At 38.4% G+C, this 18,266-nt stretch overlaps 2 protein-coding genes across 2 annotated transcripts; both read left to right on the top strand.

The window, feature by feature from the left end:
- The first annotated feature begins 196 nt into the window (after positions 1–196).
- Positions 197–2,929, top strand: fbxo36b (F-box protein 36b). Its single transcript, XM_088014848.1, has 5 exons — positions 197–242; positions 919–1,047; positions 1,780–1,952; positions 2,277–2,538; positions 2,652–2,929. Exons 1-5 carry the CDS (start codon positions 197–199, stop codon positions 2,768–2,770), a joined length of 729 nt encoding a protein of 242 aa, XP_087870974.1. The 3' UTR covers positions 2,771–2,929.
- Positions 2,930–8,080: 5,151 nt separating this feature from the next.
- grk7a (G protein-coupled receptor kinase 7a) lies at positions 8,081–14,518 on the top strand. Its single transcript, XM_015007234.2, has 4 exons — positions 8,081–8,873; positions 10,023–10,478; positions 12,384–12,664; positions 12,858–14,518. The coding sequence occupies exons 1-4, from the start codon at positions 8,277–8,279 to the stop codon at positions 13,195–13,197; spliced, it is 1,674 nt and encodes a 557-aa protein (XP_014862720.1). The 5' UTR covers positions 8,081–8,276; the 3' UTR covers positions 13,198–14,518.
- Positions 14,519–18,266: the final 3,748 nt, after the last annotated feature.

Here is an 18,266-nt window from a genome sequence, read left to right as displayed (position 1 = left end):
AACATTTAATAAAGCTGATTTCAGGTTCATTTCACTTCCTGTATACTTTTATATTTTATATATATATATGTATATATATATATATATATATATATATATATATATAACTATATAAAAGCTGGTATAATGATAAAAGTCCTTGAATTTCAACAGGACATTCGACTGACGTTGTCATAGCAACGCCTAAACATTCGACATGGCGTCGCTTCTAACAGATCCATTGTTTGAGACTTATGGACGGGGTCCTCCGCCAATTAAAGATTATTATCACTTTTTTGTCACCAAGTCAGAAGTAAGTAACTGCAGTGTACTGCAGTACTATAACAGAAGTTTTGCTTTCTTTTTTAAGTTTAAGCGATTGAAATGGCTAGCATAAAGTGAACATTAGCTAAACCTGCTGCAAGACAAACTTCTTCCAACTTTTCCATTGGTTTTCTGCTCGTAAACAAAAAAGCAGGTGCGTCTCAATGAATTAGAAGTCTTCAAAAAGTGAATTGCAAACAGTAATTTAATAGAAAAACCTATTCATGTGAAGTTTCAAAAGGTACATATAAATTGGAAGCATATGTTTCTGTTAATTTCAGTAATAACTATTAACGACTGGAAAAAAATAAATAAACTTCAGCTTCTCTGAAAATTGAAATAGTTCGGTTAGGCTATACAGATGACAAAAAGGACTTTAGTCCCAGAATTATGACTTTATGTTCTTAACCAGAATTCTGAAATTTTTTTCAGTGACCTTAATCCTTTTCTGTAGGTTTTTATGTGGAAATATGGACAGACCTTACTTTTTGTGCATGACTTTAGTATTTATGTTCCATCATATGTCACAAATGCTTGGATGAAGAAAAAGGCTTTCACTGACATTTAATAAAAATAACTAGTCTGTATTTTTTCCCTCCCTCATTTGAACTGGAGCTCTTTTACTCTATTTCCAGATAATATGGAGATGGTGGAAGATCTCGCCCAGAATGGTGTACAGACACACCAAGCCTGGAGAGGTGAAGGAGTCTCTCAGTGACTTCTTGGAGGACACTGATCTACAGAGTAAGGCAACTATATATCGAGATTTGTTAAAACAGAGTCAGAGGAAATAAATAAATGTTTTGTCATAACTGAAAAACAATAGAGAAAAAGCAAAACTAGTCATCAGAGTTTCCCAGTGGAACAGTGGTTAGTAGAGTTGTCTCTGGATGTTATGCAGTTTCTAAAGTTTGTGCTTCCTCTGCAAATTGCATCAATTTAGAAAACTTGATAACATTTATTTTTTATAATATTTTATTATCAAATCTATTCTTTACATTTCCTTTTTTTATTTTTTGATATGGCAACATTTTTGTATCAGGAGAAAAAAACAATATCAAACATTTAGTAAAAGTAGCCAGAAAAATTAATTATCACCAGTACTGTGCAGTATCTAACACGAAAATACTAAAAGACCTTCTCCACTCTGCCTGTCACACACTGCATGGTGAATTGGAGCTCCGGCCATCTGGTAAGAGATTAAGAGCCAAAAGCGAGAACAACTACATGTAAACACTCCTTTATTACTGACGACATTATTCAGCTTAATTTAAAATGTGATTATCTAAAAATGATCATTTGACATTTATTTTCTATAAGACTTGCTGTTGTAGAATTATCATGTCTCTGATTGTGTTTCATCTGGTTGCAATAGACTTTTTTTTTTTTTTAAAGTGGTGCTAATCGTAACAAGCACTAAATACTATCCAGCACAGTCTGAAAAAACCCCCCAACAACTATGGCCTCCTTCTTCAGGAGAAGTCAGAGTGGTCTTTGGAGATCATGTCTTGGAGTTCACCATGGCTTTGTGCGAAGGCCGTTACAATTATCTTGATCGGCTGTCTGACTCACTCCTCCTACGGATAATAAACTTTCTGGAGCTTGAGGATGTGGATCAGCTTGGCCAGACCTCACGCAAGTTTCAGCAGGTGAGTTGCAGAAAAACACTCAGAAACACAAATGAAGTAATTCTCTATTACCAATGCACATTTTGTATCATTTCAATTTTTAGACACTTGTACCAAATATTTAACTTTTTTAAAAAACTGTTTCCATGAAATCCAATAATATATAGTCAATGAAGACATTATTCTTAAACTGCCTTTTGTATTCACTCAGGTTCCTTGCCTGATGTTAAAATGATGATCTGAAAGATTAAATGTGACAAACCATTAACAGAAACAAAATCTCTAAGGTAGGATATCCTTCTTTTACGGCACTGTATCTTACTGTGAAGTGTTTTTCCCCTTCAGCTGTGCGGGTCAGAGGAGTTCTGGGAGCAGGCAATGCGTCGCCATTGCTGCAGCATTTCTGACGAAGTGGCGTCTCTGGCGAAGGAAATAGGCTGGCGCACCGTTTTCTTCACCAACAAGTTACATCTGCAGAAGCTGCTCAGCCGCAGGAGGAAGATGTCTAAGGAGCAACATGAAGGCCCCGGCACCGATGAGGCGACACAGTCAGGGGAATCTTCCACTGAAAGCTTTAAGGAGGAAATTGACTTTGGTGCTGGAGCTGGTCCAGACTTTGACAATATAGATCCACACGTTGACAGCACTGAGCCACACGTTGACAGCACTGAGCCACACGTTGACAGCACTGAGTCACATGTTGACAACATCTCCAACCGTAATGCCACCTCTGGTTCAGACGTTGGAGTATGAGTCCATCAAACTCCTTTGCTGACCGTTTCAGGGACAACATCAGGTTGTCTGAGGTTGAGACGTTGCCTCAAAACAGGAAGTTTTGACAGGAAGTCTTGAGGCAAAACTTCCTGCTCCCTCCCTAACTGAACAGGAGCACAAAGCCAATCTGACTGATTTATGCCTCATTAAAAATTGCTAAAATTTCAGTTCAATTCTTATAGTTGTATTACTAACATGTGTGATTAAATATCTGGTTAGTTGCTCATATGAATCATCTTTTTCTTGATTTGTCTATGTTACTTGTTTTATTATACCTAAGTCACATAAGAGACTTACTTTACAGTAACAGGAATAATTTTAATGTTAATGTACATTGAAATTTACAATTTATAATTCAGAAGAGCTAATTAAGAATATAAAATATAGTGTGACCTGTCATAGCAATTTTAGCTATATTTAGCTATACACTGTTAGCTTATAGATGGAGTATGTTACTGGATGTCAATATGCTAGTGCTAGCCCTCGTGGTCATAAAAGCATTTGTCATGAATGTGTATGAAATAGCGGTTTTTGTGATACATGCAATATAGTGATTCTTGAGAATAGGGACAAAACAGGTCCTATGGATAAAGCATGAAATTTGAATAAAATATACACAAAATATATTTTTTTCAAATATCTAACTAAACTAACCTGGGTCATGTGAGCACAACAATGTATATTTTTCTTTTTTTTGCTGAATATTTTTTTATTTTAAACATTGTAGTCGGTGGATGATGCCTGTAAAAGCCCTTGTCCAGGAGCAAAACTCAATACATTCTTAAAGAAATACTAAAATTATATATTATGACAATTAAGTATAAGTAGTCATATAAATAATTATAAAAGTATCGATAAATTGAATTAAAAATAATTTTTAGATATTTTCCAACTCCGTTGAAATTTGTCCTTAGTTTTTGTCAACACCGTCAGAAATGAAAAGAATGTAAAAAAAAATCAGGCATTATTGGGGGGCACCAGAACTTCTGAGGACCCCATGACGTTGTCTTTTCTCTTCCTTTGCTAGGAGGGCTAGTTAGCTCCGGTTAGCTTAAGTTATTCTTTAGTTTTTTCTTCTGTTTTATTCCTAAGTTGTTTGTCACAACCATGATGTGTCAACTCCATAACTGACAATTTACAAAACTTTGATGAAATTTTGCGAAATAAAAGCTTAATTTTGGTATAATGTAAAGATTTCATGGACCTGACGAGCTACAATATGGCCTCCTTCAGAATAACATCATATAAATTGAGGTAGTTTGGCATTTCGTCAACTCCGTCAGATGTCAACTCCGTCAGAGTTTTTCTGACTCTTTCAGTGAAATTGTTGTCAAATCTCACTTAATTGTGCAACTAATTCATTTTAATGTATTTTACATGAATTGCATTACTTCACATGTACCAAGTTTTTCATTTTACTCACTAGTTTGTCACCACCTTCAGTTCTGTGTCAACTCCGTCATGCACTGTCAACTCCATCAGATGGACTTTTTCTTGTTTTTTGTTTTAAATAATATTTATTTTATTTCTTGAGAAGCATTTGTCTGTAAATTGAGTAAAAATATCACTAATGGGGTATTTTAAAAATCATTTTAGATTTATTTTTGTCAGATGGTGATGACAAAGTTTTGGGTCAGGTTGATTAAAAATATAATTTAAAAAAAAAAAATTCGCAACTGGGAGCCTGTACCTTAGCATCTTCATATTTTCTAAACATTATTTGTCATATTTGCATACATAAGGTTGAGAAATAATTAAAAAAAAATATGGGAAAATTAAAACCCATTTTGTCCCTATTCTCAAGAATCACTTAGCTAACTGTGGCATTTGAGCTAAAATTAGCTTATAAAGTTGTTGACATAATAAATGGAGTATGTTACTATAGGTCAACATGCTAGCCACCATGCAAATAACACTTTAGCTAAAATTAGCATTTTAGTTAATTTTGATATAATTGCTAAACTTAACATATTGAATGGACTAGTCTATGTTAGTCAACATAATAGTAGTAGCCCACATAATATTGACATTATTTTACCTGACCTTAGTATTTTTGCAAATGTTATCTTATATACTGCTGTTTGTATACCAGAGGGAATAGGTTACTCAGTATTTTAGCTAATTTTGGACATTTTCCTGGAACACACTAAACATGTACACAAACCATCCTTTTTTAAGGTTTGACTCTCAGGTTTGAGGCCTGCAGAACCTTACTCCCCACCTGAACTTGTGATTCGGGTCTTACAGATACACACTCTTTGGAAGGCCCCTTTAAGCTTTCTTCAGAAATGTTCTCATATGAAACATTTCATAGTTAATAATTGCTTCTTGAGAATCAGATCTAAAATTGGTTTAAAACTGTCATCAACTATTCCTTCCCTGTCAAACAATCTTCTCCACAGTTGTCTTCAAAAGAAAATCATTCTGTAAGGATGCCAACATCACTGGCCTTGTTTGTATTTAATACTTACATCAGCTCCCTCCCTATCTTAACAGGAGACCCAAAAAGTAGGAGTGTTTATAGGATTGATGGTGTCTGGGACTCAGAAGAAGCCCCCTAGGGGGCACAAGCAGCCAAAGCTAATGGACTGGTCTATTCTTAGCGTTCCCTGCCTGCCTGCTTGGACCACTTTATTTGGAAGAAATGTAGTGTTTACAAACATATAAGGGTTATTCATATTTTTGATCAGGTTCCAGTTTTCTTCTACACTGAAAAAGTTAGTCTTACGATACTGAAAGAAAACCCGGAGACAAAGGGGAAGAAACATTGGCAGATTATCAGTCTGTCCTCCATGTTATTCTTGAGACCTAAGAAGCTTCTTTGTTCCCCATTTTGCAAACAGGATGTTCTCCAACAGATTGTGAAGCACTGTGCATGTAGATACTGAGCAAGCTCTGCACCGGTGGCAACAGGACTCTGTTGCACAGCGCTGTATAGCTAGTTTTCCTGGAGTTGTTGGAGACTCTTGGGGATCCTGAAGCTTTTTTTTGTAAACTGTGATGACCTGGGACAACAACACTCCCAGTGTTGCAAGTGGTGGTGCAAGACATATTTAAAAAGATGACAAGTCAGAACATAAACAGAAGACGAAAAGAAATTGAATAGGATACTGGCTGCTAAAAATCCTTTAACAGACTCCAGAAAATAAAATCTTGAACTATCCCTTTAATTTGTCTCCCGGCTCCGCTGGGAATGTGTGCCGCCTCTCCATGTAGAGCTGTCTGGTGGGCTTAAGAGGATTGAGTGAAACAGTGTGAAGACTACATAACATCTTCTGAGGCACTAGCACAGAGTGGTTCCCTCATCTTAACCCTTGCTAACAACCCCCAACCAACCACCAAGCTTGGTTAATTACCCCAAGGTTAAAGCAGCAGGCGACTCATAGATCAAGCATAAAAACCAACTGAAATAAAACATCAGAGAACCTTTTTGGAAACAATCCTGTGAACTTATCTGGCACAGTTCTTTATTTTCAACCACGCTCCTGTGATCCATTACAACCAAGTGACTTGTGAAGGCACTGAGGCCCAATGGGCTCTCTGGGAGAGTAACTCTGAGCAGCAGAAGTCGTGTGTGAAGTAAAAGTGAAACTTATGGAGGATCTGTGAGCTTTCAGCTTACAGCTCTCTCCCTCCCTGACCTGGAAACAGATAAAACTCATGGCCTCTTTTCATCCACTCAGGAGGCTTAAGGGCTTCACTGACACTATGATCCATTTACAAGTCCACACTGTCATGGCTGACTCAATGACTTGGCCGCTGGCTCTCTTAGATCAAAATATTCTTAAGTTTTCTTTTAGCCAGTGATAAATTACAAAGAAATAACAAAAAAATAAAAAATAAAATAAAATAAATAAGGGCAAATGTTGGTTTGTTTTCTTCAGTAAAGTGGTTTCATGAGGACCTTAAGTATAACCCTCTGACTGTTTTTAGAAGCTGGGTGATCTGTGAGGAGTCTTCCTAGGCCACTTGAAGGGGTCAAAAGTTCTTACATTGGTGGTTGTGGACAGCAAGCAAAGCCTTTGATCTTCTGCAGGATACTGACAGCTTGAGACTCTTTGAGACTCTTTGAGAAAGGATTAGCTTTATCAACCTGAATTGGCCCACACATTATAATAGACGAAGTGTTGGGATTGCCTGCAATTAAAATTGTTTCAGAAATTTTAAAATGAGGTTCTATGAAAAGGTTAAAGCAGCTGAGATGCAGTAGATAACAATCTTGGTGATTTATCAAATGGTGTAGAAGGTGGAAGCTAACAGCTAATCCCAGAGTGGCCAAGGCTAAACAAAACACAGTAAGTATTTTCCTTGAGTCCATTTTAAACTATAATTTAGCATTTTTTGTATTGCCTTTGTAGTAATGGATTCTTCTTCCCTGTGTGGCTTTTCAGTCCATGTTCCTTTCTGAAGTGATCAACTGATCTCCTTCCTGAAGAATATCACAGCTGGACATTGCCATGGGCTTTATCCTGGTACATAACTGTTCTAACAGGTGAATGTGGCACCTTCACTCATCTTGAAATTGTACCTGCAGCTGTTGAACCAAAATACATAGAAAAGCTGCTATTAGACTACTTTTATTGAATTTCATATGCAATAAAAACTGCTCCGTTCTACTTAATCTTTCTCCAAAATGATTAGGGCCCAAGTAGCCACATGTGGCTCCAGAACTGCAGTTTGCAGACCGTCAGTGCAGTTAAACACCTAGTTTTAGTCACATCTGTAACCTCTGCTTGTTTCCCAACCAGGATGTTCTTGGAGATTATTTCACTCAACATATGGTCTTCATTATGACAATAAAAACACAATATTATTAGAAATGTGTTGCAGATTTTTTTTTTCCTTTTTTGGTGATCAAGACATGGCCATTGATGAATTAGAGTAAATATTGCCAGTGAGAGTGTTGGGAGAGATAAAGAAGCAAGCAGATTACAAGTGAGCTCACTGTGGTCCATGTTCTGGTGAGACAGGCAGGAGGAATCTAACGATGCCTGAGATCTTTCCCCATTCCATGTGTGCACATGTAAATGATATCTTACATGAGATTCTACACGATATTCAATTCATTTCACAGTTGTCGTGTTTTAAGCAAATGCACAGATAGACATACTAGATTTATTTAAATGTATTCATGACATATGTCAAAAAATGTTTCTGGTTATTTCTGTCTTTTGATCTTATTGTGCACCTCACTACTATCTGCATGGTCAACAGAATCCAAAGGACCACTGCTAGACTTTGAAAAATCAGGGACAGATATAGAGGTCTTCAAAGCCTCTTACGGCAGAGCCCGCTTACGATTCCCTTTCCGTGTACAGCATCCTTGAATAGACCACACAAAGATCCTTAAGCCAAAATCCCTCCTTGGTATTTAATTCTAAATGAGTAATTACTGGGTGTGTCAGTGTGTCTTAGGTTTGCAGGTGTGCTGTGTGCAGGAGCTCATTTGCACGCTGGCTTTGGGAGAGAAGTGCACTCTCACATAGACGCACAAACTCCAAGTGGGCATCCTTGAGAAGCCACTGAAGAACCCAGTCACGTAGGGGGGACAGAACACGCAAAACCGCCAAGATGTGTGACATGGGGGGCTTGGATAACCTGGTGGCCAACACGGCCTACCTGAAAGCACAAGGAGGGGATGACAAGGAGATGAAAAAGCGCCGCCGGAGCTTGTCTCTGCCCAAGCCGGAGCAGTGTGCTGCCATCAGAGGAGCCATTGACAAGGACTTTACATTCATTTGTGAAAGGCAGCCTATAGGGAAAAAGCTTTTCCGAGATTTTTTGTCTAGTACCCCTGAGTTCAAACTTGCTGCAGAGTTCCTGGATGAACTGTATGACTGGGACCTCGCTGAAGGTGCAACCAAAGAGAAGGCTCGGCAAGAAATTATGAAAAAGTACTGCAAAGCTGACTCCAAATCCTTCCTGACCTTTCTTACCGGGGAGCCTGCGGAAAAATGCAAGTCTGTGACAGATGCCAACTTTGAGGAGGTGATGAAAACCCAGGTCCAGGAGGGTGTAAGAGAATTTCTGAAAGGCAAGCCTTTTACAGAATACCAGGCCAGCCCATTCTTTGACAAATTCCTTCAATGGAAGGAGTACGAAAAGCAGCCCATCAGTGACAAATACTTTTACGAATTCAGGACTCTGGGAAAAGGGGGCTTTGGTGAGGTAAGCATGACAACTTATTTTTAAATATAGATATGTATATTTTAAACCTCAGTCATTTTATGAGGTTTCCAAATTCACGTTCTAAAATCCTACTGGCATTTTTGCATTTCTTGGTCGTAATGTAATTGCTGTTGATGAGAACTTGTGGGCAAGAGGATTAACCTCATTTCAAGCTGACTGCCAAGCATGAGCCATAAAATCACAATTCATATTGTTGGTGCAGAATCAAATCTGATGACTCGACAGAAAATAAGGGCCAAAATAAGAAGTCATTGACTCCCAAACACAAATATTTAAAACTTATTTGTTTTGAGCCATCCAGGTGTTTCAAAGGGGAACAGATGCGTTATCTGCCATTACTGATAAAAGTTGCACAAATGATCAACACTACTATCCTGTAATGGCTTAGCATTACATTCACATACACAGGTCTTAGAGCTGACCCTTGAGGAACTTATTTGGAGTTAGGGATTACCATGACTGAACCTTATAGCTGCTACCTCAAATGGCCTTCACTAGTATGTTCTCCATTTTTTAACTAAACACTGGATACTACAATTTAGTCTACATAATGATTGTGCCATGTTTCTACCTACAGCAAAAACTGATATTGATAAGAATTTTAGTTTAAGATGTGAGCAAAACAAGTCTCTAGGGTGATGCTAAGTAATGCTAAGGATCAGCTAGCAAGAGTCAAGTTAGTTTGACTCCTATGTCCAGTTTTTCAATTGCCTTGTACCCAAGCCAATAGATAATTGGATGATTGATGATTAGCATATCATACATAATGCCAAACTAATGAAATGGTTTAACATTCACAATCAGAATAAGTGTCACTGGGTAACTTTGTTTGCACAAAGAATTTTACCTTGGTTTCACAAACTCAGAACATATAGACATTAACCTTAAAACCTTATAAGCCTTCTATAATAAACATTACATTGTTCATTAGTGTGAAAAATGTTTAATTTATCAAGAAACAAGAAAACTTTTGGTCATTCAATCTGCATAAATCAGTCTTTGGCTATGTCCGTCAGCTTAATACCAAAAGATGATATTTTGGTTCTGTCTAGATATTGTAGAAGTTCTAAGCATCTATCATAATGAAGAAACCCTCATGTTTTCCAAACAATGTTTTTCTCCTTGTAGGTATGTGCTGTTCAGGTCAAGAACACGGGTCAGATGTACGCCTGCAAGAAGTTGTGTAAAAAGCGTCTGAAAAAGAAGGGTGGTGAAAAAATGGCCCTTTTAGAAAAGCAGATCTTGGAGAAGGTCAACAGTCTGTTTCTGGTCAACTTGGCCTATGCATATGACACCAAGACTCACCTGTGCCTTGTCATGACCCTGATGAATGGAGGAGATCTCAAGTACCACATTTACAACATAGGCTACGATGGCAAAGGTGTGGACAAGGGAATAGAGATGAAACGCATCATTCACTACACTGCACAAATCGCCACCGGCATCCTGCACCTCCACGCCATGGATATTGTATATCGTGACATGAAGCCTGAGAATGTTCTGCTGGATAGTCAAGGCCAGTGTCGACTTTCAGATTTGGGTCTGGCAATAGAGGTCGCTCCCGGAAAAACTGTCACCCAGATGGTGAGTAGACGGACATTGTGGCTGTGTGGTTTCAAGAACTGAGAAAACATCTGATACACTGTACAACAGAAAGCTATTAAAATCATCCCTTGTGTCTATATGACTGATGTTAAGGCAGTAGTTTTTGTTAGCTAACTCTCTTAAGAAAACAAAAAAGTCCAAATAAACCAGGATCAGTGGTCCCTGGGTAGCGGGCTAATGTAAAGAAAAGGTTCAGCTCATTTCAGCATGTAGACATATTGTCACCCTTTGGTAGAGTTTCAGTGTAAATCCGGACAGGGATTACTGGTTTGTTTAAAGATCTTTGCAATTAGAGCCTCTAAATCGATTATATAACTCATTTGATCCTTTAGCAGTCAGGACAAAGCTTGAACATTTGTAGGCAACCATTTTGAGATACACTAACACATATGCTAATGCTTTTGTGAGCACCTTGATGGGAGAGATTTTATTCATTCTATCCAACTGTGAAAATCAACTCATCTTCATTGAGGGCCCCCAAGTGAAGGGCACCCTGACAACACTGAAAAAGAACAGCTTACCAGAACCAGACTAGGTGGCGATACTATAAGATTATGTACCAACATTTGAAAACAGTGGTAGATTTGTTAAATATTTTGAGTAAAAACGCATTTAACAGATAAACAATCGAACATTCTAATATTATATTAGTTAGCAGCATTTTTCACCTTAACTGTCAAAACAAGAAAACCAATATTGCCACTGGTTTTGTTCAGTACTTACTTGCAGGAGCAAAGAGTAAGCTCTTGGCTCTATGAAAGTCTAGTAAGCTCATTATTGAGCACTGCGATGCTCTCCAGTCAGCCAAAGTGACTGGGCTAACCTCCTACAGGCAAGCCTGGCTTTGGTCCCATAATCCTCTTACTGGGTATTACACAAGTCTGTCCCTGATTAGATTGAGAGACTGAAGGAAAACTTGCATTGTATATGTTCAGACATGGTAGATTGCAATCAGTTTCATCTTGGAGATAAAAAATTCCAGAGGTTGCCTCTGTTTTCCTCCTTTGTGTGGGCCGGGTGATCATATTTGACATGGTGCTGGTACAAAACTACTAGGCATAGATGTGTGGCAACTCAATCTTTGTGAAGGACAGGTCCAGAGGTGCCAAAGGTGTCCAGTAATCCCAAGCATCAGTGTAAAAGACTTAAATAGCACAAATGGTGAGGTCCTCAATCAATGTCTACATGTATATACGTATGAGCAAAGAGGCAGGGTGCGTTTTCTTGAGGGGATTGATACTGGCAATGATTCCAGGTCAATTGCCTACCTGCATGGCTTTGCACTGAGGGTGGAGCAAAGAATAGAAAGGGATGATTTGGGCTGATAGTAATAGTCTTTAAGGTGTTAGGATATGTAAGTGCCTCAACTAACTTGAGGTGGCAAACAGAAATAGTTCAGCGCAGGTCTGTGGCGCATGTTCTTTAGCTGGCATAATAGGCTCTGTGTTTGGATGTCTGGATGCATTTCTGCTGGGGGCTACAACATCCAGAAATGGACAGGCCTTATATAAGAGACAGGACAACTCAGGGTGCAGACACACACAACTCTTGACAGCTAGTAGGCTTAGCATTAGGATTAGGCTCTTGGCTTTAAGGCTGGCAACAGGGTCACACAAGGAAAGGGAAAGATAAAAAGAAGGGGAAGTGGTGGAGAAAAGCAGTAGGGAAGGATAATGAAAGGTGGTATTTCATTGGACAGTTCAATATATACATTTGGAAATACATACTCTTAAGCAGAAATGTATTCCATGATCTAACAACATTCTCTACAACATGTCACGCTTTCATTGACACGGACATGACAAAAGTCTCAAGTTCAACTCAACTTTTATCATGTTGACCTCAACTTTTCTAAATTTCCTAACTTTTATGTCTGCTGTCCAGGCTGGTACAGGAGCCTACATGGCCCCTGAGATCCTGAGCAAAACACCATATCGGACATCGGTGGACTGGTGGGCCCTGGGTTGCAGTATCTATGAGATGGTGGCAGGCTACACACCTTTCAAAGGCCCTGAGAGTAAAAAGGAGAAGGTGGAGAAGGAGGAGGTCCAACGACGCATTCTCAATGAGGAGCCAAAGTGGGAGCACAAGTGCTTTGATGCTCCCACCAAGGACATCATCCAGCAGTTCCTCAAGAAGAAGATAGATGAGCGTCTGGGCATGAGGTAAGAGCAGGTTCTTCAGGTTTGCATGAGTTATTAGGGATGGACAGAAGGTACCCCTGCTACCTTCTGAACAGTAGCATCTTCAAATCAGCTTTAGTCAGGGCGTTAAGCATAAGGTTCAGCATTGGTGATTAGCCTTTTGGTAATTCTGGATCTACATGAATTCACACATGTATTTTTTTCCTTTTAACAGGAACAACATGGAGGATCCGAGGAAGCACGAGTGGTTCAAAACAATCAACTTCCCTCGCCTGGAGGCAGGGCTTGTGGACCCTCCCTGGGTGCCCAAACCCAACGTCGTCTACGCCAAGGATACCGGCGACATCGCAGAGTTCTCCGAGATCAAAGGCATCGAGTTTGATGCTAAGGATGATAAATTTTTCAAGGAGTTCAGTACGGGCGCAGTGCCCATTCCCTGGCAGCAAGAGATGATTGACACCGGACTGTACGATGAACTCAGTGATCCCAACAGGAAGGAGGGTGGAGGAGGTCTAGATGATGACAAGAAGTCCGGCACGTGCGCACTCCTCTGAGAGGGCTCATGTTAGGCTTCTAACACCTCAGTAATTTGCTTTCTCATGGATAATAGCACCGGTGTAAAACGTGGATCATGTTTCATGAAGGGTAAGGATTGGCATCTTTGCAGAGAGAAAGAGCTTGTAAGGATGCTGATGGTTTAGAGGCAGGCTGCTCCTGAGGCAGAGCTCACAAAAGCATGAACAATGACATGATGATGTATTTTACACATCATTCCTGGTCCACAGCTTCTCTTAAAGACATGCATATTTCATTCTGTAGACTTGCAACCACATTGACCAAGAGTGAATGCTAGCAGTAAGCTGTTTTTTTATCCACACAAGTGTTTGCAGTGAAACCGCAAAAGTAAACTGGTGTCTGCACGGGAAGACAGTTGGAAACTGCTGTTACATGTACAACTGTAAAGATAGAAATGTAAAATATCTTCTCGTCTTTGAAATCGATCCTGCTGGATTGTGGAACATCTGCGTTTATTTACACTTCCATAACACCAGAGGCTTTCTACTGTGAGGAGTGGGGTTTTCTTCCTCCACCGCATTCCACAGAGAAATTTGTAGTATTCCTTTTCTGTTGTGATCTTAGACCACGTAGTTACAGAAAAAAAACACAGCATTTCCATCCGCCTGACTTCTTAGTTTTATACAAACTCTAAAAAGTGAATGTATGTGTTGTACATAAAAGAGTTATGCAAGTATCTATGCACAGAAAAAGGGAGCTTTATGTAAGTAATTTCAAGTTTAGAATGATTTTAGAGAAATGAAATAATACCAAACACCTCCCCGCTCTGAGTCTCTCCTGTGTTGGTGCTGTAATGTCCAACATAAGGACAGAGAGTGAAGCCCAGGGTTGCTGGGGGACTGCTAGAAGAGTGCACAACTAGCAGATCTTTGCTGCATATGATCGAGGACAATTTAGAGGAGTTGGGCAATAAATTCCTGTACCAGGAGTTCCCTGTCCACAGCCCTGAAGCTCTGTGATCATTCAGGGCTGTTTTTATTAGTCTAATGATTGTTAAAAAAAAAAAGAAGAAAAAACTCAAGCTAGTCAGATATCATAAATTATTGTATAGTTTATGTTGAGCTGAGATTAGAGACTTTGAATAGGCCAGTTGCTCTTGCTGATTGTCTCAGGGTCTTTATTTGTTTTAAATGGGCAGAGTTGAGTTTTTACCATTTATGTGAATATAATTCAAATGTGCAATCATGTTTCTGTACATATGAATGAAAGAAAATGAAGTAATGCGCTGTGTAAATCTGAAAAAAAAAATCCTTTACGTTTGAATCAGCTTGAGGAAATTAAATATGTCTTTTGAAATCAGTGCGTCTGGTTTACATGTGTTTTTGTCACCTGCTGCCAGAGTCAGAACAGCCCAGATTGTGGCGCGTTACGCACTTCCCCGTCACTATATTTACACAAAGACGGTGCTGCTGAGGACTCAGGAGTGAATCCTAAAAATATCCATCCCGCTAATCCCCTCTAAAGATGCTGACTACAGCCAGGTCTTGGTTTCCACAAATTGGCAAGTTAAACTTTTAGCTGATTAGGTGATAACCCTTTTGCCATCTTAGTTTAAACCAGTTTCAAATCGCCTCCAGGTACTGGGCAACTCAATGCTTCTGACATGTGCAAGGTGAAGATTTGCATACAGCATTTTTTTTTCAAAGTGGTGAATAAATGCTAAAAGCAATTATTCATATTTGACCACTAGTTGGAATTTACCATGGATTTTCTCCAAACAAGGTTGAAATAATATACAGGTTGAAATTTATACAGACTCGCACTAGTATTTGGTTAAATCTCTCTCAACAAGTTGCAGAGAAACAACCTTGCTTTCTGGTCTAACAAGAATATTTGACCACAATTGGCAAGTTTGCTAGCTTGTCAGAAATGATTGTTTCCAATGATAGCTAGCCAATAACTAACATTTTGTCTGTGAGTATTTAATGTACTAGTTGTGTGCTGTGAAACTTACCGGAAATGACCTGCGCTGTAAACAACCATCCTCCACTATGAAGAGAGAAGTGTCCATCCTAACAACGCGGCTGTTTATGTTGATTCAATATTTGGAGGTGTGGTCAACACAGACTGAACGGCTTTGTTCACTCCCTCCACTGCCATTACTAAACTGTAGTTTAGTTCACGATTTCTCTGTCTGTTCATTGATTGGCCAGGTTGAAATTCTACCAGAGGAATCCAAGTAAGTGGGAGAAACACCTAAATTTGCATATGGGAAGGTAACAGCCCAGCTCTCAGTTTCCTGGCACTTAGCTTTTTCACCAGACTTTCGATAATTCTGAGGTTGATGCCTGTCCAAAACATTTAAACCTGTTTCATCAATTCTAAAAACCAGATTTTGATGTGTGTTTGGCACCACTGACCTGTTGGAACATTCAGATGCGTCAATATTTCAAACATCTAGCTGTTGATTTGAAGTCAAAGAACTCAGAAGCTGTCCTCCTTCACTATGTCATGCAGTTTGTGTTATTAAATTGAATTAAAATGATTTATTAATTTATTGTCTTAACTCATATCATTCGAGTATCTTCAGAGAATTGTGGATGATGATGCTGTGGGAAGAAAGGATCCTCGGGAGCAGTCAGTCTTGCAACAAATCTGAAGAGGCTTCTGACTGAAGTCAGTTGCAGTCTGACTCAATAACTGGGCATCAGAGAGGATATTCCACAGTAATATGACTTGATGGCCGATCAAATCAACCAAGTTCTGCCAGTTCCAGTAAGGTGAATGGATAATTATCCAGTCAGAATTGGGTCAGGAGATAGTTATGAAAATGATGTGGATTTTCTACAAGTTGTTGAGGGACACACATCAGAATATTTGTGTTTAAATGTGGAAGGTTGACTTAAGTTCACCAAATAATTTCATTCATTGAATTTGTTGTAATAATCTTAACAATCTAAAAAGAACTGCATCATTCAAAGCTCTTAAGTTGATGATATTCATTTTATTTTGCATGTTGGGAGAAGAAATTAATAAAAACTCAAAAGAAATATTATTTACCTGTCAAAGCTGAAGATCAACACTTAAAAAAATTTCCTGAATAAGGATATGGTAAAATGTTGATATATTTTATTGGCCTCATTGAAACTTGAGATACCAAGTGGGAAAAGCTTTTATCTCCAACTTCTGCTGTTTACTGCCGTTCAAGTCAAGGACAGTAAGAGCTTAGGAGACATTAAGGTGAATTCTTGTTGCAGCTAAAGCCCAGGAGATTATCTCACATTTAGCAGGAGCTGCTGTTACTGCTGTTACTGCTGCTGCTCCTGCAGCAGCTGAGAGCGAAGGATGGAGCTTCTGCAGCTTCATAGGTGATGGAGGTGATGAAGACTCAGAACAGAAAGAAGATAGGACTTATTTTACATCTGTTCCTGATGTTTTCTGGCCTCAGCACCAAGTGCAGCCTCTAGTAGGCCCAACATGACCATTCTATCTAAATTAACTTAATGGAAACACATGAAAAAAATAATCACGTTTTTGTTTGACCATTTTTGCGCTAGGATGAGGTGGTTTTTCAGTTGCATTGAAACAGATGTATTTTCCAAAACTGCAATAGAAACCCATTTTTTTCAAATCACAAGAGTCACAAAATAAACAACTAGATGTTGCAGCTGTACCTGCATCAAGAGGTTAGGGTTCTACGAGACACAATCTTCAGATTTTTATCACAAAGGCATGTTGAGAACAACCTGTATAATCTTTTTTACTTGACACAAAATACATTAAGGTTTGTGATTTCTGCATATGAAAACAATCTTGCATGTCATGTTTATGGTTGTCTTTTGAAGAGGTCAGAGTTAGTTCATGTCCAGCTTTGATTGAATTATGACATGAAGAGTGCAGCTTCAGATTGTGCTCTGAAAATTGCAGAAATGGTTCAATTTTTCTTATCATGATAATGATCCTAATTCCACCCACTATTTACAAGCAACGTTTATAGAAATAGCATCACATTATTGAAGCAGTGATGGATTATTGTAACACTAACAAAAGCCAGCCAAGATCTACAGTGGAACAAAGGCTTTACCTATAGATGAACCTTTCAAAGAATGCTGCTAAATAATATAGGTTTACATGTTAAATATTAATGATATTTCTCGTTAAATTGATATCAACCTTGTCTTACCCCTATCAACGCTAAGGTGGTGGTGTATGTACAATGTTTTCCATTAATTTCTTGTCTGTCACTGCTTGGTCTCTCTGGCGCCCCCACGTGGTTACAAAAATGTACTACAATAAAAATGAGAGTATGTTATAAAAAACTCGTATTTATGTTTATGAAAAAACCCGATCTGCAGTCCAATTAATTCCACCACCCAGTTAATAATAACTTATCAGAAGATAAAAGTGTAATTTTCATTCTATTTATGCATACCTCTATACTAATCTTATGTGATGGCATGTGCTTTATCATATAAAACAGGGCTCTGGAAGTAAGATAATTTTCAGAAGATTTAGAAATAACTTACTAGAAATAATGATTATGTTTGAAATCCTTCCAATCTCTCTTTGAGGAACCCAAGCGCTCTGACAGTCATGGTTATTAATAATAAAAGGATACTTGAAAAACTAAATATGACTCAAACAGAAAAGGGTGAGTTTATTTCTAAGTGGAGACACACTAATCAGTCATAAGCAGACAGTATCTTACCTGATGTATTGCTTAAGTCAGGCGAGTATAGGACAAATAAAAAAAAAGCAGGTGTGTCGTTTAAATTAAAAAGTGCTTTGCTATGTCAGTGAAAAAGTGAACAATATACCTTAAACATAAAAAAAAAACATTTGATTCTCTGTCCTTTTCTTGTCAGTTTATTTGAGGAGGATGCTTGGGATCATTTCTTAAGAAAAGAATCAGCTTCAGTAAATTCCAAAAAATATCCCTTTAAGACGGAACATTGAAGTATTTGGGGTTATTATTGTCTACAGTGACATAAAAGTTAAAGTAAATAAGTTAGCATGCTAACATGCTAGACTTTACAAAGGCAAAAACATATTTTCTACAAGCTAAAATGGAAATGAAACAACAACAAAACACCACAGGAAACTATGA

Source organism: Poecilia mexicana, unplaced genomic scaffold (genome assembly GCF_051168715.1).
Source record: "Poecilia mexicana isolate PSO_F unplaced genomic scaffold, ASM5116871v1 scaffold_17, whole genome shotgun sequence".
In the NCBI taxonomy this organism is placed as follows: Eukaryota; Metazoa; Chordata; class Actinopteri; order Cyprinodontiformes; family Poeciliidae; genus Poecilia; species Poecilia mexicana.
Note: the sequence above shows the minus strand (reverse complement) of the source record. Positions and strands in the feature narration are given on the sequence as shown.